This window comes from Rousettus aegyptiacus, unplaced genomic scaffold (assembly GCF_014176215.1).
Source record: "Rousettus aegyptiacus isolate mRouAeg1 unplaced genomic scaffold, mRouAeg1.p scaffold_m13_p_5, whole genome shotgun sequence".
Taxonomy (NCBI): Eukaryota; Metazoa; Chordata; class Mammalia; order Chiroptera; family Pteropodidae; genus Rousettus; species Rousettus aegyptiacus.
The window spans coordinates 75,088,335-75,111,195 of NW_023416308.1; the positions used below are offsets into that span (position 1 = coordinate 75,088,335).

The window sequence follows — 22,861 nt, forward strand, 5'->3', positions numbered from 1 at the left end:
TCTCAGTCATTGGTCCCCCTGTCCCTAAGCCATGGATTTGAGTATAGAGTTGAGTATCGAGCTAAGACCTTCGACTGGGTTCCAGGCCTGTTCTAGGGATAACCGTCTGAGTGACCTTTGCTGTGTCACTTTCTTCCGCAAATTTCAGGTTTCCTACCCACAACGAAAAGGGCTTGAAACCCAGCTGGCGACTCCTAGATTCTGCTCAGCTCATACTGATGGCCACCTGTTCCTGGGGTTCCCCCAGGTATCTCTGGTTCAGCAAGGAGCTCACCATTGACCTGGAAATCTGCCGCTCCCAGGTCCCTGCTCTAAGCTCCCAGTCTCACTGGAGTCAGGGCCAACTCTGACCCCCCTCTCTCCCCTCTACAGCCTGCGTGGGAACTCTCTGGCCCTTCATACTCCTCATTCTCTCCCCCACCACTAATTCAGAGCCCCCTCCTCATTTCCCCTGGACCCTTGCCCAGTCTCCTTACTCTTCTGTGACTCCAGTTGCCCTGTCCCAATCCATTACCCACATTCTACTGGAATCATTTTTCCAAACCCCAATCTTACAGCTCTCAGCCCTGCCCTTCAGAGCAAAGTTTATTTCTTAGCCTAACATCTGTCGCTCCTCATCACATACCTATAAGTTACCTTATCAACTTCCCCACCCGCCCTGGTCTCTACTCCGAGCACATCATGACATTTGTATCTCGGCGCCATATGTGCAATTTCCTCTGGTCAAATGCCCCTCCTTCTTTGTCACAGGATTAGCATGCACTTTTCAAGGACCACGTCCGAGCCTCCATCCCCACTTTAAGTGTGTCCTGACTCCTCCAGAAAGAAAATGGATAAGGTCGGGATCTTATCCTAATTCTCTATATGGCTTCAGTCAATGAGCATTGAACAGGCTGGTCAGACCCTCGGGGAATTTTCCATCAGCCAGTTCCTCTGTCTCTAGCCTTGGGGTAGCTTTGAAGGTGAAAAACCTCAGAGAGAAGACGTCTAGGGGTTGGCTTCTCTGTGACTGTGGTGGTGACGGCAACGGAAATCTTCACAGTATTTCACAGTTTGTAAAGTGCTCTCACCTAGAGTATCTCACGCATCCTTCACTCCAGGCGATATTGCTGAAACTGTCACCCCTGTTTACAAAGGGGAGACAGAGGCAGAAGCGAAGTCACTTGTCCAAGGGGAGCCAGTAAGTAAAAGAACTGGGATTGACCCCATGTGTTTATCCCCCAAAACTGATGTCACACTGCCTCCTAGTGGCGTCAAGGATGGTGACAGTGATGAGAATACTGGAGGCCCCATTGGGGGACCCTAATTCTGGACTCTCCCCCACAGAGCTCCACAGGCCTCCTGCTCACAGCCTGCGAGGCAGCTCAGGCTCTCCCTGGGCATATTTACAACTTCCCTTTCCTCCTTGGCACTTTTCCCTTGCCATCCTCTCGTGTCTGTCGGAGCCTCGCACTGGTGAGGGTGAGGGCAGTGGGGGCGAGACAGAGAGAAACAGAGCATCACTGAGGACTTTCCAGGGCAAGCAGCTGACCTCCATTATGGTGGGAACTTCAGAGAGCTGAGTTGTTTTCTGTTCTGAGCCCAAAAAATGTTCCTGAGATACACGGCTCCTCCTGGAGACATTTCTGGACCTCCCCACTCTCTAAGGAGGGTGAGATCTGGACCGTGAATGTTATGGACCTCCTGGAGGTCCCAGGGCAGAGGAATAGGGCTTGTGCAAAAAAACCCAGTGGAAAATGCTAATGACAACTCCTCACGTTCTTGACCTCTTCTAGTCTGCACCACACTAGCACAGAGCTTGCTCTCAAGAGATACTTAATGAACAAACCCATTTTACAGAAGCAGAAGAGTCTTTGAGAATTAAATGCCAAGCATGAACCCAATTCTATCTGGCACCAAGATCTGAGCACATATCTGCTACACAGCTTCATAGTCCCATTCAGTGGGGAACAAATTCTTCCGCAATTTCAGCATCTTCACAAAATCCTCTCACCGCTCTTCTCTTAAGTGAGACTTGTTCCCCACCTAAGTAACTAAATCTACAAACTTGCTTCTCTCTCTCTCTCTCTCCCCCCCTCCCTCCCTCCCTTTTCTTCTCTCTCACCTGAATCACAAGTAGTCTAACCCCTGGGCTCGGAAGCTCTTCTTCTCCTCTGTTGACCATCCCTTCCTCTCCCATTTCTTCCTTTTCTCCCTTTACACTGACTAATTCCCACAAAGAAATGATGTAAAATTTACTCAAATATCTCCAATTTTAAAATATAACAAAATCCTCCCTGACTCTCATTGCCTTCCAAACATGCACTCCTCATCACAGCCAAACATCTTTAAAAAGTCTATTCTCTCTCTACTTACTTGCCCCCTAACCTTCCATACCCACTGTTACACTGGACCTGTTTACATTTAGGTCACCAGTGACCTCCTCCTTGCTGGATCCCTTGGTCACTCTCCACTTCTCATTCTTCTGGTGCCACAGTAGCTTTTACTGCTGCTGGCCACACATGCTCTTTGGAGCTCCTCTGTGCTATCGTGGTCTCCTGGCTTTGCTTCCCTTTCTCCCGCCATTTTTTCTCAGTGTCTTTTGCAGACCCTTCTTGTCCTGCCTCAGTCTAACCCTGGTGTCCTCCAAGGTTCTGTTCTTCTCTCATTAGATTCTCTCCCAGCTCCATAGAACATAGACTTCCCCAGTCTTAGTCTGTGCTCAGCTTTCTTCCCTGAGCTCCAGACACATACTCACAAATACCCACAAATACTGCTGGACTTTGATGTCCCACGGGCTCCTCAAATGCAACATGTCCCAAACCAAACTCATTTTCTTCTTCCTAAACCTTCTTCCTATTTACACGGCCCACCACCTACTACCAGGTCCTTCATCTCGGTCATCACCACCACCTGCCTTATCACCCAAACCAGAATGCTGAGCATCATCTTGGACTATTTCATATGCAGTTATCAAATGCTGATGATTCTGCCTTAAAGATTTCTCTAAGCCTTGATAGTTAAGAGGTGTGGGCCTTGTAGATAGATAATATTGTAACAGTGACTCACTGTTGGCCCAGAGGAGGTATCAAAGCAGGCTTAGTTACTTAACTTCTCTGAGCTTGTTCATCTATAAAGGAAAGATAATAAAAACCACTGCTTAGATGGACTGAAATGAACTATGTGACCACCTAGACACAGTCATTGCCACAAGGAAGTACTTGGTAAAGGGTGGTGGCTTCTGTCATCGTTATCATTGCTACTTCTCCCTATTATTCTGTTTGTCATCCAGCTCCCTGGCTAGTCTCCCTGCTTCTAGACTTTCTCCCATTCAAATCTGTTTTCTGCATGGCAGTGGGTGCGATCTTTTAGAAACATGCAGCTGACTGTTATTCCTCTGCCCGAAGGCTGGTTCTGGCTCTTTAACGTCCTCGTGCTGAGTTCTTATTCTTTGGTCTGGAATTTGAGACCCTACTCACGCTCTCTGGCCCCTGCCAACCTCTTTATCCTCATCTTTTGAGACTCCCAGTCTCTCCCTCTATGCTGCATCCCAGATACACTTGTATCTGCCCTCCAACACACGTCCTGCTTTTCACTGCTTCCTGACTTTGTCTTATTGGCCTGGAGCACTCTCTTCATCTGCTTATAATTCATGACCCACCCAAAAGATGTCTTCCGTGATGCAACCCCGCTCTGAGCCCTTCAACTCTATAGTAGCACAGATCACATTGGATATAATCGATGGTCAGTTTTTTCATCGGCTACCCACACTAGACTGTGTCAGTTCACTGTGACCAGGCACCCACCACCAAGCTAGCTTCATTCAATGTGGAATGATGATCCTCAGTTCTCCTAATCTTTAAAATGGTCAGCAAAGGCAGCCAAGCCCGATTGATTCAGAGGTGAGCGAGAGCCCAGCGAGCTGGAGGAAACTGGTTACAGAAGGCTCCCTGGGGGAGGTTAGACTTAGAGGTCTAAGAAAGAGCAAGAATGAACAAGAGAGGCAAAATTTGGGGAACTGAGGGCTCTCTGCTCTGTCATACTTGTTCTTCTTCAAAACACTCAAAGAGCCACCCCTCTACCTGCACCGTTCCCTGGCCAATAGCACAGCACTTTACATTTACATAGAGAATTTTCATAATTTTTTTCTCATTTGTGTGGGTTGGCTCTGTGGCTAGGCTGAGAGCAAATCTGAGACCTCAGATTCTGCCTCATCCTTGGCTTGCTGTGTGATATGGGCAATGTCTTTCACCTCTGATCCTTGGTTTCTTCATCTGGCACATGGGGATACCAATTGCTGCTCAATAGGTGGAAAAGACTCCACAGACCAGAGTTCTGTGCCCAGTGAGGACTATTAATTTTGTTGTTCTAACACCCGCAGAGCCCAGGGGTAGCTGCTAACCAGCCACTTGGGAGTCCCCAGAAAAAAAAAAACCAAAAAACATTACTCAGGGCCCCAGTAGAAGAAGACCTCAGGGAGCAGGCCCCACCAGGCTAGGCAGGGGCAAGACCTGGGGGTTTAAAGGGACCAGGCTCAGCCTTAATCCAGTCCCGCCCATTGAGGCAGCGCTGGTTTGGGGAGCAAAGAGGGTAGCTGTAGTGGCCTGGGTTGCAGGTAAGCTCAGCTACCTCAGGCATGAAAGCTACAAAGGAGATACCCAGAGCCGGCCAGAGCCCAAGGAGAACAAGGCTCTAGGAGGGCAGGGTTTAGGGGGATAAGCAGTTATGGACTCTCACCCCCAATGAGAGGGGCTCTAAGAGAAGAAGAATGGGCTAATTTGTAACATTTGTAACATTTTTGTCCTAATTTGTAACATTCCAGGCTGGCTGGCTCTTCTGCTGATTTGCTAACTGTGCAACATTGGCCAGGTCATACCTCTCTGGACCTCCCCTGCCTTATCAGCAACACTAAGGCAGCAGGACCAGAAACTCTTCACAGAGTCAAACGTCTGATTCTTCAGGATTGTTAGAGAGAAAACCCTGAGGTTTTCAGGACAACCATGCACCAGTCTCTGTCTGGAACACTGAGATGCAGGGTGCTCAGCCCCACTGAGATGCTAGTTTTTATAGGCTAGGAGTCAAAGCCATTCTCTAGCCCCAAGGAACCCCAGGCAGGTGAGAGAAACAGGACAACACCCGGAATGGTCTGGGCCTCCAGAAAGGGACACTTCAGTGCCTCTCCCATGGTGGACACTTAGGGCCCCTGAGCCGGGAGCCAGGGGTCTGGCTTCTAGTGCAGCTCTGCAACCAACACCCTGTGTCACCTTGAGCAAGTCTCTCCCTCCTCTGAGCTTTTTTAATATGAAAAATGGGGGCAAATGGGGATTGGACTACATTGCTTGCACTTTAAGGTCCCTCTGGCTATGATGGTCTGTGATTGCCCAGCCAACCCGGCACAACCGGCTTCATGGGTCTAGTTAGTGGGGGCAACAGCCTCTCAGAATTGCAGCAACATTCAGGGAAATATCGATTTAGATGGTAAAAGAAAATAAAAATCCCTGCTGACTAGTCCATGTGGGAAAAAGTTCAGTTTAACTCAGGCTAACCCTTTCATTTCTTAATTCATTTATGTAAAAGTGTTTGTTGAGGGTTTACTAGACACTGTGGGTGTGCGACATTGCTGCTCAGGACGTGTGACCTGGCTGCCATGATGACCTTTTTCCATGCAGATGTGTCCTTCAGTTGTTTCTTGAAAAAAACTGCTATTAGCCCCACCTCGGAGGGCACCACAGAGAACTGAAAAGAAGAGCCACTATTCAGAAACCAGTCCATCTGAAACTAAACGTTCTCAGAACAAAACAGAAATTTATAGTTGTCTCTGACATCAACTGAAGATACAATGAATGGGGAAAAAAAAAAAAAAAAAAAAAACCTTTGTCCTAATTTTTCCCCAGGTGGAAACCAGAGCTTCTGAATTCTCCAGGTAGCCTGGTTTGGTGAAAAGAGTCCAAGGCCAGAGCCAGTAGGCCTGTTTTCCAGGATCAACCCTGGCACTGACCTCCTGCTGACCTTGGGCTGCTTCCCACCCCAACCCCTGCCTGATTCTTCATTTGTGAAGAGAGGATCAGGGCCTGGACTATCTGCACAACCACTTCCACTTTTACATGTTCTGTGACATGAGAAGGTTTTTGTTAGAAGAGGAAGAAACTAGAGGTGGTTTTGAAAAACCAAGTAGAACTGCTCTAGCGGTCATGGAGGCAGAGAGGTTGTGCCCTGAATGTCAGCATAACTTGACCTTGGGTCACTTAGTCAAGGTAAAGGTAAGACAACACTTTCCTCAGCTCAGTTCTGCAGTTGGAAAGTTTCACTTTGGGGGTCTTGAGTGGCTGTGGATATGCCATAACCTTCTTCACCAGCTTCCAGGGAACAAAGTTACTCTTCGCAGAGTACTCGGTCTTCTCTCTTGACACTGGTTCTGAGACTTTTCAGTTCTCTGTGGTGCCTTCTGAGCTGGGCCAAGGAAGAAAGGCTTCAAGGTATGGCCACGAAGTGTCTAAACAGTAACATCTGTTAGCCGTAGCAGCCAGAAGAAGGGAAGACAATCCATGAGGTACCCTAGAATCTGTTTATTTCTCAGTACGGGCAGATCCATCTTTGGGAAATGACTCCTTCTACCAGTCTTATTCAATGCCTCTATCTTCATGGTGTGACTAACATCTGGGTTTGGTGGGAACCGAGGGATTTCCTGGGACATGAGACTTTCAGTGCTAAAACCAGACAGTTCTGGGAAAATCAGGATGGTGGGTAACTGGATATGACAAAGAGATAGGACACAAAAACAGATCAAGGGGCACCCAGCTCAGACTGAGACAGTCAGAGAACCCCAACAGCAACTTACCCCATTTTTGGATTAAGCAGACCGCATTCTAGAATGATCCATGGAAGAAGATCCCCCCTTCCCCACGAGTACCACAATGATATTACAGAAAGAGAATCCTCAAGTGAATGGATATGTAGAGACAAAGAACATTGATTCAAGAGACCCAACATCCCAGCCCAGAAGGACTGAGATGAGAATGGAGTGGGCCATCGAAGGGGAATTGAATTCAGAGCTGTATAGAAATGATTCTTTCAGCCACGCTTGAAGAAGGGTTCCCACCAGTTCCTTAGAGCTCTGAGCTGGAAATCTTTATCAGAGGCCATTGACAATCATCTGGGCTCAGAGGTACATGAGTCAAGGGAATCTTAAAGGACGTAAGTTTTCACTCCTGAGTTTAGCTTTGTCACTCTCAATCAGTCATCCTGTTGCAAGGTTTCAGGTTAAAGAGCTCCATTCAGGAAGTACTGTATAGAGATATCTGGACTGGATGGGTTTGTGCCAAATGACCGCAGTCATGATTCTGGTGCTGAGAGTGGACAGAATCTGGTAAGTGGTTCATTGGCACTACCATACTCAGAGAGTTCCTCCACTTGAGGTAGCAGGAAAACTAGGCAACCACATCAGATACCCTTAAAGGAGTTATCAGAATTAGTAAAGAAGCTATTTGATTTTTTAATTGACGTTTGAACATAAATTGATCCTTCTCAACTTTTTCTCTCAGATAGAATAAAGTTGCCCCTCCCTCAAACCCTGCAATCTGATTATTATGGTTCATTTATGTTATTCTTTTCTTTTCTTTTCTTTTTTTTAAGAATCAATGGATCCAGGGTTAGAAGTTTGCTCAAATGTCTTTAATCTAACTTCTATCCAAATATTAAACTTCCTTTGTAGCATTTCAGCCAAAAAGACTCCTGCATTGCATGCCTTTATTATAAGGAAATCAAAATTTTTCAAGTCACTCTTAGTCTTTGGAACAGTTCGAATCGTAAGAAACTTATTCCATATGTAGAACTAAACTCTAGGTCCCTGGAGCTTCTAATACTGGCCTTAGTTCTCTGTAAGTGTTGTTCCTGTAGTTGACAGCCCATCAGGTGTTTGTGTCTACCTTTGTTCCCCACAAGAAGGACCAGCTCTTTCAACTATTGCTCATGAGACACCTCACCAACCTGGACATGTTAGTTGAGCAATGAAATTACAAACCGAAAGGAACTGACAGGAATGAGATCCATGGTTGGAAAGGAAAAGACGAATGTTCTAGTTAATGTTTTCCTGATGGTTCTGGTTTCCAGATATGTACTGATGATCCCAGTGTCTATCTGCAAACATCCAAGCCTGACCCACTATGGAGGCCACATGTAATGGATCAAAAGACTCACCTGTCTTCTACCTGATGGGTATCCCCTCTCTGCCCAAATCCTTCTTCCTCTTTGTCTTTTTAATTTTCCTCTTAATTTACTTACTTATCCTGGTCGGAAATGTGCTCATCCTGGTGGCTGTGGTGGTAGAGCCCAGCCTTCACAAGCCCATGTACTTCTTCCTGATCAATCTCTCTGCCTTGGACATCCTTTCCACCACAACCACTGTCCCCAAGATGTTGTCCCTACTCTTACTTGGGGACCGCTTCCTCAGCTTCCCTGCCTGCTTCCTGCAGATGTACCTCTTCCACGGCCTCAACTGTGCTGAAGCCTTCATCCTGGTGGTCATGGCCTATGACCGCTATGTGGCGATCTGCCGTCCACTGCACTACCCTGTCCACATGACCCCACAGAACAATGCTGCACTGGCAGCCAGTGCCTGGCTCACCGCCCTCCTCCTGCCCATCCCAGCAGTGCTGCAGACATCCCAAATGGCTTTTGGTCCTGTGGCCCAGGTTTACCACTGCTTCTGTGACCACTTGGCTGTGGTCCAGGCCTCCTGCTCTGACACCACACGCCAGACCCTCATGGGCTTCTGCATCGCCATGGTGGTGTCCTTCCTGCCTCTTCTCCTGGTGCTTCTCTCCTACACCCACATCCTGGCCTCAGTGCTTCGCATCAGATCCAGAGAAGGACGCTCAAAAGCCTTCTCCACCTGCAGCTCCCACCTGCTGGTGGTGGGCACCTACTACTCATCTATTGCGGTTGCCTATGTGGCCTATAGGGCTGACCTGCCCTTGGACTTCCACATCATGGGCAATGTGGTATTTGCCATTCTCACACCCGTTCTCAACCCTCTCATTTACACATTGAGGAACAAGGATGTCAAAGCAGCCATCACCAAAATGGCATGTCCCCAGGGCCTGGGGCATTCTGGGGCCCTTGATGCTTAGATGCAACAAATTTAGCTCCCTGAACAGCAATGACAGTGCCTAGCACCAAAGAAAAATACAATAAATATTTTTAAACGAATTACAGCTCCCTAAATTGGCTTCATTCAGGTGAGCTAAAATCTGCTCCTCAAATCTAAATCAAGAAGCCTTCCTACTGATGCTATAAAATAATTGTAATTTTCACAATTTTTACCAGTCATCAATGTGATAAATAAAAGTTGATCACTGAATCATTCATAAAAATCTTTACTAGGTGCTGGAGACAGAAATAAGCAGACAGAGATGCTGCCCTCAAGGTATTCATGGTCTACTGGGGGAGTCAGACCCAGAGAAATAACATAAGGTGATAAGACAGAGATAAGCAAGGGGACCGTGCAAGACAAGAAGTTAGCGTTTAATTCAATGCCAACAATTTTTCTTATAAGTTCTTATAACTTGTTCGTTAGTGAATACTCACATTATCAGCAATATAGTTTGGGGGCGTAGGGTGGTGGGAGACTTGAAATGATTGCAAACAAACAAACAAACAAACAAACAGCCCACTGGCTGCTCCAGTCAGGGAATTATAATGGGGTCCATGTTCCTGTCCAATGGGAAGGATTCATTTTCAACTTGATCACTCATTAAAAAGGGATGCTTCCTGCCAAATACCAGTGGTTTCACTCACCATTACTCGCGGCGACCCATTTGGGGGAACTTGTGCTTCAGTTCTGATGATTTAGCCTTTGTGGGTTAAACAGTCCTGATTCCACAGGAGATTCAGTAAGTCTCAGTAAATTTAAAGCTACAAAGGCTGCCTGATCATCTAAATCCACTGTGCAAGTAGACCCGCAGTCAAAAAAGGAGTTACATATTTGCATGCATAATTGGCCCAGATCTTCAAGAGAAAGTAAGACTACTCTTCCATAAAGGGGGCTGAAATGTTGGCACTCAAGCACCGGAGCATTTGCTGTTTCTTCCACGACTGACTTTAACTGTAAATGGGCAATTAAAGCAACCATAGCCAATGAGTCATTGTAACCAGGGGCCCAGAATGATCAGGGACGAGGGTTGAGTCATGCTAGAAGGGAATCCATCTAGAAAACCTGAAGTGATTAAATGTGAAAGGGAAGAGAAGAAAATCTAGACTGGGTGGTAGACATGATGAATATCACTTGCAACTGGGGACTGACTACAGTATCAGGGGCAGTAGTTAATTCCACTGTTCTTACCCTTTAGAGATACACACACACACACACACACACACACACACACACACACACTAAATTGTGACTAATCAGAATCTTGGAAACTCTATGTCCAAATGGAGTGAGCTGCTTGTGATAAGTGAATGAATCTGAGAGGTTCGAGGGGTAGACTGTAGTAGACACAATTGGTGGCCTGCTCTGTAGCAGCTGAGTGTTGGCTGCTGACATTAGTTCATCCTAAGATATAGGTATAATGGCCCTGACCTTATTGCTTCCCGTTTTGGGGGAGAAAGGGAGCAAGAGTGTAGCTTCATAAGCAGAACAAACCAACTACCAGTACCAAGCAGTCCCAGCTTGCACACTAGCTAGTGACTGTAGCTCCTGGTAAAGCCAGCTGTTCAGCATCTGGAAACTCTGAGAATCCATGAGAGTTGCATCTTCTCTTACAGAAGACGGACACCCACAGTCTCCTGGGAAATTGAATATATGCACTTAGACTCTTCTCTGTCTTCTTTTTTGTTAATGGCCAGGGAATACAAACAAAACTCCTGGAGTGATTTTGAAATAATCATGTTTCACTCCAAGCACACTATGTCCCTTATCTCTTTAAATCCTCTCAAAAACTCTATGAGATGGATAATACTATTATTCCATCTTACAAAAGGAGAAACTCAGACTCAGAGAATTTAAGTAAACTGCCTAAGGTGACACAGCTAGAAAATATTAGAACTGCTTTTCAAACCAGGGCTTTCTCACTTTAGGCCCTAAGCCATTACCCATGAAGGAACACTGCAGAGCACAGGCCTGGGAATTAAAGCCCAGCTCTGACTTGTAGCTCTGATACTAAACATCAGCGTGAACATTGGTAAGTCATGTCACTTGTTTAGACCCTACTTTCCTCCTCTCGAGCTGCCAGTCTCCCCAGCTGCTCTGAGGACCAGATGAAACAATGTCAATAAAAGCTGTCCTGTTGGTTATAAAGTTCTGGAGCCCATGAGGGCTGTTAACAATGCTGTTCTCATTATTGACAAATCCCAAAAGCAAACCCCCTCCCAACACATGCTCTAAGAGGGCCAAGAAGTTGATCCTGGGTGACAGGGGAGGGAGGCACAGTGCCCCAAGGAGCCCCACAGAGGGAGAGGGTCCCAACAGACCTGGCTGAAACAAGGCGTTAGAGGGTTTAATGGGCCACAGCTCAGCACCTGCCTGGCTCCTCCCTGCCAAGCCAGGTTGTAAGACACAAAGGGAACGCCACAGAAGACACCAAAGTGGACAAAGCTTAGCAGGTGAGTGGATTGGGGGTAAAGTGCCAAATCTCAGCAAAGTCAGAGTGGAGAGACAGGGGTAAGAATGTGAGGAAGCGGGGATGTAGAACCAGGGTCAGGGGCCCTGATTGCCTCCTTTAGGTTTAAACACAAGGCTGCATCACTCAGATGTCGTACATAATTCAAAGTAGAACAAGAATCCTAACCTGTAAAATGCGTGTAAGAAACTCCAGCCAAATTCAGATATTTCCTACGATGATCTAGTTGAGTGACACTTTAAAATACAAAATGTGAAATTATTTCAGAAAGTAGTTTTGATGCCCCCGCCCTGTGGTGACCCAGCGTGTGCCTGTTCTGCCTGTTGGATAGTTCAGCACCTCCTGGCAGTGAAAAGCATGTGCTCCCTCTCCACCTAGGTCTCAGCATCCCCACCTCCATCTGCAAAGCTGTGGGACAGAGGAGGCAGGAGAGGGGCAGCTGGACTTGATGGCCCCTTAGGACTCCTCTGGCTTTGGCCCTTTATGTTTCTGCACCTCAAACCCCCTACTCTGCCTCACCTGGGGCCATTAGCCATGACTGCCTCTCTGAGAGCAAGAATGTCCAGGGCAGTATCGTTTGCATCCCTTCAGGAGTGAGAAACAACTCATGCCTGAGCTTGTTAGAATGGGATTCCGATTAACTGAGGGTCAACTGTTTGAAATGGAGACAATGGGATTCACCCCCTTGCCCGGGTCATGTGGGAGACCTCTAAGGTGCTCTTTCAAGGGGCACACACACAGGATGATTGTGTCCATTTTAGACAAATCATTGCCAGTCACCACCTCCACATCTAGAAACCAGGCCGCACAATTCAAATCAATCACAGAGGAAACAACAACAACGACAACAAAAATTATTAAAGGTGGGGGGTGGGAACAGGGGTGGCAGAAATCGGGTTGAAACTGTAGATTAAAAAAAAACAACAACGACCTTTTCCCAGTTCTGACATTCTATTATTTTAGAACATGAGAGGTGTTCTTTTTGTTAGTTTTTTTGTTTGTTCATTGTTGTTGTTTAGCATTTCTTTTAGAAAGGAAAGAAAGTAGATATCGTTCCAATAAATTCAAAGGGAAACTGCCTATGGAAAACACTGGGATTCAAACAGCAGTGATGTGGGTATAAAGATGAAGTTGCCTGGACCACTCGTCAGAGGCTCATCCTGAAGTGAGAATTGGCCAGTATTGCCTCAACTCAAGTCCAGCAGTCCTGGAGCAGCCTTCACACATTTAGTGAACCACCACTGATATAGGGTTCTTTGGTCTCTGGGAAGCTACAGCTTTCAGGTCTCTGGCTCCTTTCTAGCAACAACGGCTTTCAAGACAGCTCCTCAGGGCTGCTTCTGAGTTGGTATTAGAGGAGCCAAGGGCAGGGTGGGCATAAAGAAACTAAACAGAACACTCGCTGGGTTGTGCCCTGAGTGGTAGAAAGATCCACCTTCAGCTTGGAATCCAAAATGAAGAGAGTTGTTCCACAGAAAGCAGTGTCCTCTCATCGCTGAAACCCAAGTGGAAGGGCACCCTGAGAAGTCACTAGAGAGAGAAGCAGGCAGAGTTGCTGCATGTGGAAAATGAGCTATTCATCCCTGAGTGATGAGTAGACCGAATAGGCAGTATATTGCCTATTCGGTCTACCTGATGATGTCACTTAGTAGAACTTGAAGCAAGAGTGAAAGAAAAGACAGTAATGTGGGGACCTAAGAGCTCATCTAAGATCTGATGTCCAAAAGATAGTGTGGGAGCAGACAATGGACAGAGGCTCTTTCAGTGCATTTATCAGTTGTAACTAAATAATTAACTGTGTGATTGGCTTTGAAACATACTATCATTTGACTAGAATTTAAGTCCTATAAAGAGAGGGGCCTTGAGTGCCTTATATACCTCTATGGCCTTGTACGTTGTAGAAACTTACTAAATAATTGATGGGAGATGGAAGGAGTGAATCATGGGTTAAGATAGAAGAATCAACATCGGATGGTACCACTAGTCCCCTAAACTTGATCGTAAATGATTTGGATTGCAATAATTGTTGAGTGAACTCTACAGATTTCTTTTTCTGAATCCTGGTTGTTCTGGTCTCCAGATGCTCTGGCTGCCTATCATCCTAGCGTGTAGGTCTGTCCCACCATGGGTGCCACAGCCTGCAATGGATCAAAAGACTCTTCACCTATCTTCTACCTGGTGGGGATCCCCTCTCTACAGGAGTTTCTCTTCCTTCCTGTCTTCTTCATCTTCCTGTTCCTTTACCTACTCATCCTGGTGGGTAACACCCTGATCCTGGTGGCTGTGGTGGCAGAGCCCAGCCTTCACAAGCCCATGTACTTCTTCCTGATCAATCTCTCTGCCTTGGACATCCTTTTCACCACAACCACCGTCCCCAAGATGTTGTCCCTACTCTTACTTGGGGACCGCTTCCTCAGCTTCCCTGCCTGCTTCCTGCAGATGTACCTCTTCCACAGCTTCTCCTGCTCAGAAGCCTTCATCCTGGTGGTCATGGCCTATGACCGCTATGTGGCGATCTGCCGTCCACTGCACTACCCTGTCCACATGACCCCACAGAACAATGCTGCACTGGCAGCCAGTGCCTGGCTCACCGCCCTCCTCCTGCCCATCCCAGCAGTGCTGCAGACATCCCAAATGGCTTTTGGTCCTGTGGCCCAGGTTTATCACTGCTTCTGTGACCACTTGGCTGTGGTCCAGGCCTCCTGCTCTGACACCACACGCCAGACCCTCATGGGCTTCTGCATCGCCATGGTGGTCTCCTTCCTGCCCCTTCTCCTGGTGCTTCTCTCCTACGCCCACATCCTGGCCTCGGTGCTTCGCATCAGATCCAGAGAAGGACGCTCAAAAGCCTTCTCCACCTGCAGCTCCCACCTGCTGGTGGTTGGCACATACTACTCATCCATTGCGATTGCCTATGTGGCCTATAGGGCTGACCTGCCCTTGGACTTCCACATCATGGGTAATGTGGCATATGCTATTCTTACACCTGTCCTCAATCCTCTAATCTACACACTGAGGAATAAGGATGTCAAAGCAGCCATCACCAAAATGGCATGTCTCCAGGGCTCAGGGCATTCTAGGGCCCTTGATCCTTAGATATAGTTAATTCTTCTCCTAGAATATCAGTGTGCTAGGTGTAAAGGATGACATTACAGTTTTTTGAGGGAAAGAATAAAATAGCGAGGCCAAAAATTTACCATTAGGACCTCCATTTCCATTATAATGATAGGCTGGGTCTAAAATGAACACTTCTATGGAAAGAAATACAAATGTCAATAAACAAATGTCTAATAAATGTAGAAAAAGTGCTCAACCTCTTTAGTAATAGAAGAAGCACAAATTACAACAAACAGATAGAGGTAGAAATCAATTAGACTAACTAAAATGTCAGATAAAATATAAAAAATATCTTCTTAATAATATCAAATAGATTTTTCAATTTTAATAGGACTAACTGGTAATAGAGATGAGAACACAAAGAAGTTTGTTATTAAAACATAAATAGACATATAGATCAATGAAACAGACTAGAGAGCCCAGAAACAGACTCTTAAATATACAAACAATTAATATATAAAGAAAATGACACTGTGGATTAGTATAGAAGATGGACATGTAATAAATAGTATTGGTACTATCAGATATCCATATGTCTCTAACCTCAAGAAAACACAAAAATCAATCTCATTGAAGATCTAAATATGAAGGCATAACTAGAAAACTATATAAGAGACTGTAGTCCTGATTTTGGGGTAGAGAAATACTTCTTATACAAGATTTTAAAAAGAAACCCTCTAAACCTAGAGAAAAAGAAAGTATACATTTGCCTGCTTTAAAATATAAAAATTTCTGTTCATGGAAAAACACCTGTCCCCCAAACCCCGCCCCCCACAAGTGAAATGCCAAACTATAGAACAAAAGAAGTGTTTTGCAATGCATATAATCAACTAAAGGCTCAGGATTCATAGCCAAAATATACAAAGAATCACTTCAAATCAATAAGAAAAGTCAACCATCCCATTAGGAAAATGAACAAAATAGTTCACAAGAGTGAATAAACAAATGCCAAATAAATATTGTAAAAAGTGTACAACTTTTTTAGGAATATAAGTGTAAATTATTACAAAAAACAAATAGATACCACTAGAAACCAATGAGACTGGCTAAAATGTCCAAGTCTAATGATACTAGGGTTGGCAAGGATGTGTGTCATAGGAACTCTCATACGTTGACAGTGAGAGTATTCATTGATATAAATACTTTGGAAAACACTTTATTGCTATCTTATAATGTTGAAGATACACATATTCTACAATCTAGCATAGCAGCATTTTTCAAATTTGTGACATGTTCATAAAATGTAACACTATATGCTCATTAAATATGAAAAAATTATATACACGGACAATAACACAGAAGAATCTCAAATCGTGTTGAGCAACAAAATCTAAGACTTAAATGTATACATACAGCATGATTCAAGTTACATAATGTTTAAAGACAGGCAAAGCTAATTTATATTTTTTATCAACACGTACAGATGGCATAGACTTTGAAGAAAATAGAAGGCATATTTATTATAAACACTAGAATCATGTTGAATTCTGTAGGAGAGAGAGAGGGTTGTAATCAGGGAGGGGCTTTATGGGATGTTATCAATGTTTCCTTCTCCCCTGAATGATGTGCCATGTTGTGTACTCTAGGCTGTATACATTTTTGCTCTATTTGAATATAATATTTCATAATAAACTCTTATAAAGCATCGTTTCATTGTCTGCACAATCTGCAATAGTAGTTCTCAATGTTTGGTCCACGTCTTCCCATGCGTACAGTGGGATTGTGGTGGTTTTCACATTCACAGTAAGTATCAAGCTGCTAAATATAATTTTCCCCATTTGGTCATTCATTTAAGAAGCATTTACTGAGTATCTGGGAGGTGCTAGACTATGCAGTAGGAGCTAGAGACACAGAGATAAATTGGGACAGTTGCTGCCCTCAATTTGTTCACAGTCTAGTGAGGGAGACAGACATGGGCAGAAATAGCACAGTGTGTTGAGTGCTGTTTCAGAAGGAGCACAGGGTATGGTGGGAGCATAGAGGATATTCAATTCAAGGTAAAAATGTTTGCTTGTTTGGGAGTCCTCGTGGAGTTAACAACGCGGTGGATGTGAACTGACTGAACAGAAGCCCTGAGCTGCTTCCCATGGGAGGAGAGGTTTCATTCTAGTTCTGACAAGATGTGGTGTGACATCTTGTTGCTGCTACCTGTTGGGGGAGACTGACTTTAGCATAAAAAAAATGGAATTTACACTCAGTTAAACCAAAACACTTTAACACTCAGTCCCCTTCAGGTTTCATATGGGTCAAAAAGGAGTCAGGAATGGGCAGAATTACAGTGCCCATCAAACAAGCAGAAAAGAAACCATTCTCTGAAAAGTGAATGGAACAAGTAGTGACATTTTTGTGGCAGATGTTAAAGGGAAGAAAGTCTTCCTTAGAAAATTGTGATAAAGATGCAGAGCTTAAATGGAACTTTAAGCAAGGGCCTTAGCAGAGAATGAGCATTTCAGCAAATAGTAATGAGGATCTTCATACAAGACTTTTTAAAGTCACAATTATAATGATTTTAAGTCAAAATTATGAAACAAGGCATTTTTAGTGAATTCTAGCCCCCATTCCTATTTCCCCCATCTGTTTTATGCCCTCTAAAGAAACTTCTAAACCATCTTTAGCTTCATCATGAAGTTTATTAGATCAGAAGGGACTGCAACCATACTTTGGTTTCCAGCTGCCAATGGCTTAGTCATCTTGCCTCCTGTAGTTGTAAGTCTGTGGTCAGTAGAGATTGATTGTGGAAGTCTCTTCTGTGGGCTGTAATGAATTGCTCATGTATGGTTTTCTCCTGGTTCTGGGTGCCGCATCAGGCACTGGTGTAACAGAGCTGTCTCAATCATTGCTGTGTTAGTGTTCTCAAAGCCTCGAGGTCTGAAACTGGGATGGTTCCTGCACATGCACACCCTATCCCATTTAAAATGTATTTGTTGCTTGGCTCAGAAGCTCCACTTCTAAGAATCTATCTCAGAGAAATAGACACGTGTGCCCCCACATCCATATTAAAAAGCTGTTAATTATAATATTATTCATAATAGCAATAATTGAATAGAACTCAAATGTCCATCAGCAGGGAAATTATTAGACAAACTATGTCATATCCATACTATGAAATACCAGATATCGGATTAAAAGAATGAAGTAGATCAGACATAGAAAAGCTTCCAAGACTTATGAATTTAGAATGCAAATGACATAATAAGTAAAAGTGATTCGATTTATGTTCAAGGAAACACACACACACACACACACACACACGCTTAGAGAAGATCTGGAAGGAACACACTAAATTGTTAATAGTGATTACCTCTGGGGAGGGAAGGGGAAATATGGTGAAAGGTGGTGGGAAGAAAACTTTTACTCTTCCCTTAATAAAGTTCTGTGTTGATTTAACTATTTTACAATAAGATCTATTTATTATTTGTGAAAAACTTTTAATTGTTTCAAATCAAATTAGTGAAAGAGAGACAAAGTTAGAAATAGAGAGCTCTGGAACCAAAGGAGAGAATCGGAGTGAGGCAGGAATGGTCTATGACTGGGCTTTGGCCCTGCCTGGGTTTAGGGTACAGACCTCTACCTCACGTTCTTTCCACAGAATGTTTGCAAGTTCCTCATTGCACAACAGCAGTAGCATATCCCAAACATGCAACAGGGTTTTACCATTTGGGTTTATTAAAATAATAGCTCTCATTTACTGAGCATTTCGTATGTGGGAGACATTAGGCTAAGCACCTAACCCTTGCCAGTGGCCCATGAGATAGGTAGTTTTATACCATTTTTATGGATAAGAAAAGGAAGTTTCAGTGAGGTTAAAGTATTTGTCCAAGTTGACGTAACTAGAAAGTACTCAGGTCTCAGCCATTAGACAATGTGCTGCTGCACTGCTGAACCAGAATTGGAGCCTTGAGTCCAAATCCCAGCTCTGCCACCAGCCGCTTACATGACCTTGGGCAAGTCACTTCAGTTCTCTAGATTTTAGTTTCCTAAAATGTCAAATAGTAGAAGTGATTCTGACTCTGCCTGTCTCCCCTGGCTGTTGTGAGACCAGATGGGAAAACAGGAATCCAAATGCCCCATTGGTGATAAAGTTCTGGGACTCGTGAGGGTTGTTAATGATGCTACTTTCATTATCTGCAAAGCCCAGGGCCAAATCTCCCACTCTACCCTAAGAAGTTGTTCCCAGCTGGCGGGTGTGAGGTCCCATGGGGAAGCCAACTTGAGGGAGAGGGCTCCAGCAGGCCCGGGCTCCAGGGTTTAACGGGCTGTGGCTCTGCTCCTACCTGGCTCTTCCCCTAAGGCCAAGTGCACTGACTCCACAGAAGATACTAAGGCGGATTGGACTTGTCAGGTAAGCTGGGCTGGTAAGGGAGTGCCCCGAAAAAGGTAAAGGCTGGGGAGGGCAGATGGGCTTAGGGAGACCAAGGGTGTAGAAATCCTTGCTGAGGAGTCCAGGAGCACACACTAGATGTGTGAACACTCAATCTGACCCTGGGTCAGACACCCTAGCAGGATGGGCAGGGATTTGCAGTCACAAGCAAGAGGCTGATGATCTTATGGGAGTTTCTCACAAGGAGGCAAACCCTATGACAGTAAAGAAAATGAGAATATTTAATGAAGTCTGTGTCACTATTATGAATCACAATGAGGGAATCACAGTTCAGAGAGGGAAGGTGAAAGGTGGTAGAGCCAGAATGGAAATCCAGGTCTCTCTAACTCCAAAATTAAGGAATCCAAACTCTGTAATTCACATACATCCTGCTCCTTTTCTATGGAAACAGGACAACATAGTGGAAATATCACAAGAGAATGACATGAATTTGGGAGTCGTAGTGAAGTGTAATGACACACTGAATGTAAAGCATCGAGCATGCAACAGGGGCTTGACAAATGGGAGAGCTCTTACTCTCCCTTCTAAGAGGCTTGCTTGGCCCACGAGACATACATCTTTAGCCCCTCACTGGGCTGAACACAGAGGAGACACTCAAAATGTTTATTGAGGTGGAGGAGATCATCTCTTCCAAAGCCCTCATTTTACAGATGGGAAAATTGGGGCTCAGAGGCCCAATGCCACAGCAAGTGAGTGGCAGAGCTGGTCCAGGAGCTAAGACTATTGGTTACCAAGAAGGGCTCAGTGTTTTGCAGCAGACCAACTCCAGAACAACCTCTGCTCTCACCCCTCACCAGTCATGGCCTTGAACGAGGAGTTGTCCCCTGACCTTCTTTTATTGAAGGGGCGTAACCATTCCCTGGCTGGTTGGATAATGAGAGGAGATGATAACGTGAAGGGTGGCATCAGGATGGACATTCAGGTCATTGGTTTTTCTGTCCTTCTCTGTCCCTCACCATTACTGTTACTGGCTGGTAGAGAATCCTAACCAAGGATATGGTCTCCTAACAATACCTTTCTTTAGTGTCCTTAAGCACTGAAAACATTCCTGTAATATGTATTTAAAATAAAGTCAGTTAATCTAACCTACAAAATAAATGTAAAGGAGTCCAGAGAATTTCTGATGTTTACTATGATAATACATCAATACTTTTTAAAATTATTAAATACGAACTTCTTTCAAACACATGTTATAGTGCTCCTATCTAGCTGGCACCCTGAGTACATGCTTTGTTGCATAGGCCTGCTCTGTCAAAACAGAAATTTAGGGAAGGGAAGGGCTTTGGTGCCTTTGGGGTAAGCACATAAACCTCAATTGGTTGGTCTGTCCTGTGGCCCTAAGTTGGTGGGGCAGCCTGGACACATTGCCAAGTTATCCCGGGCTCAAGGTGATAATCCAGCCCTGCCAACAGTCTAGTTCTGGTTCTGTGGCCCACTTACTATGTGACCTTGGGCGAATCACAGCCTGTTTCTGAGCCTCCATTTATATCTCCCATCTGTATAAGAAAGGGGTTAGACTAAAACTATTTAATTGCCAATGTTTGTCAATGATCCCTTTCTTCCAATGTTATGATTCAGCAATAAAACAAGGCCAGCTGGGAAAGCCGCATTCTGGCTCCTGTCATTGGAGTACTGAGCCCCTGAGGAGCGCATTGTTAAATAGCAATGATCAGGCCCCATAACAGCCATGAGTGCTCTCGGTCTGATGGAGCCATAGATACATAAATAGAAAGAGACAACCCAGTGTGATCACAGCAATGACAAAGGAAAGCACAGAAATTGGGAGAGCCCAGAAAAGGGGTTCGCCCTCTGGCCATCTGAGACCAGCAAAGGCCTCTTGGAGAAGGGAATTATTTCAGCTGAGTTTGGCAGAAGAACGAGGCAAGATCATGAAGTTGCCCTTTGACTAAAGAGAAATAAGGCCACAAGAAGACGGGCTTTGAATGTCAGGCTAAGGAATCATCTTCACTCATGAAAACTCCTTATGAACACTGGGCGGGAGCCAGGATAGTGGGTTCAAAACCTACCTCTGCCATGGCCTTGCTGTTTGACCTTGAGAAGATACTTTATTTCTGGACTTCAGACTCAGCATCTGTCTCCTTGCTGTTTAACAGAAGTGGCACAAAGGAGGAAGGAGGGGACAATCGGACTTGATGGTTCTGAATTTGTGTTCCTCAAACCTCAACTCAGCCTAACTCAGTGATATTTAATCCATAATGGACTTCTCTGAGATCTAAAAACACACAGAAAAATGTAGTTTGCATCAATTTAGTTAGGTATGAGAAAAACCTGGTGGTCACTTAGGCAGGTTGGGTCTAGTTAGCCGAGGGTTAACTCTTTTAAGCTGAGGGGCAATAGTTCTGCTTTCCTACCTGTGTAATGGAGGCTGGCCTCTAGAACACTTTTTTTTTTCCTATTTCAAAGAAATATTTACAATGAAGTAGTCTGTTACATGTGCCTTTTATAAAAGTATTTACCAGCCTTCACTTCACAACAGGAACCAAGCCACCCACCACACTTAAGAAACTAAAGAATAAATTGAAATTTAAGGTTATTGCTGACAACATCAGCTTAGGAGTAAACCAAAAAAAAAAAAAAAAAACAACCCTTTACACTGAACCTTCCCAACATGAAATCTTATGCATCTAGATTCTCCAGGGAACCTAATATAGAGAAAGACCCTCATTCTGAGAGTCAGAGGCACGAGCTCTGAGCCAGACTCCATGGCTGACTGACCCTGTGGTCTTTGGCAAGTTCTTGCCCTTTTTGTCTATAAAGAAAAAAGGCTGGCTGAGTCTACAGCCGTGCTACCCTGAACGTGCCTGATTCCATCTGATCTCAGAAGCTGAGCAGGGTCAGGTCTGGTTAGTACTTGAATGGGAGACTACCTAGGAAGACCAGGTACTGTAGGTGTAAAAATAAGTAAATAACATAAATAAAAAATAAAATTTAAAAAAATGAAAAGAAGAAGGCTGGCTGGACATTTCCAGATTTGGTAATTTTATGCTTAATGGCATGAGGAATGTTTCATCAAAGTAAGAGAAACAGAACATTTCTGGAGAAACTAGGGAGGGAGTACTCTTAGAATCATCAGGGTTGAAGAGGCAGTGATATAAACGTGACCATGGACTTGCTTCTGGACTGCTTATTCAGAAGGACATTCCCTGCATATTAGGGAGTCATTATTCTCCCTCAATTGAAGACCTCCGGTTCTGTGAACAGAAGCACACATCCCTCCTTCCTTGACAAGGGGAGACTAACTTCTGGGGCAATGGCTTTTGCCTTTGGTACTAAGGCAGGGTAGTTAGCCTGGAAGAGTCCTTCTCCCTGCTGGCCCCTGCCTCCCCGTCACCACCCCTCACCCAGGATATGGTCTGGAATTTTTCCTTAGTTCCTTATTCAGCCCTCTCCCTGTTGTGATTCCAAGCATGTGATTCCATCCTGAGAAACAAGCCAAGGCTAGGAAGACAAGATAGATGGCCTTGGGCTGTCCCTCCCCTCCCCGGTGAAATCTCTCTAGTCTTTCCCTTGTCCTTCGTTCGGCTTTGGCTAATCATAACATCATTCTCAGCTCCATACCCCACCCCCAAGAGCCCATAATTCAGAGAGCTCGGGGCAGGCTCTCTCTGAGCTGTCTGCACTTTTCTTTTAAGTGTGTACTTTCCCTTTAATAAAACTTGCGCTTTCCTGCTTGCTGTTTGTCATGCCCCTGAATGCTTTCTTGTGGCATAAGACAGGAACCTGGTCACCGAACCTCCAGGTCAGT

The 22,861-nt window shown here is 44.8% G+C and overlaps 2 protein-coding genes and 1 pseudogene across 2 annotated transcripts; all 3 read left to right on the top strand.

Moving 5' to 3' along the window:
- The first annotated feature begins 8,141 nt into the window (after positions 1–8,141).
- LOC107519120 (olfactory receptor 2AT4-like) lies at positions 8,142–9,107 on the top strand. Its single transcript, XM_016161397.2, has one exon. The coding sequence runs from the start codon at positions 8,142–8,144 to the stop codon at positions 9,105–9,107; it is 966 nt and encodes a 321-aa protein (XP_016016883.2).
- Positions 9,108–13,721: 4,614 nt separating this feature from the next.
- On the top strand, positions 13,722–14,693 carry LOC107519119 (olfactory receptor 2AT4-like). Its single transcript, XM_016161396.2, has one exon. It carries the CDS (start codon positions 13,722–13,724, stop codon positions 14,691–14,693), a length of 972 nt encoding a protein of 323 aa, XP_016016882.2.
- Positions 14,694–21,889: 7,196 nt separating this feature from the next.
- Positions 21,890–22,008, top strand: LOC118603526 (annotated as a pseudogene).
- The last annotated feature ends 853 nt before the right edge of the window (positions 22,009–22,861 follow it).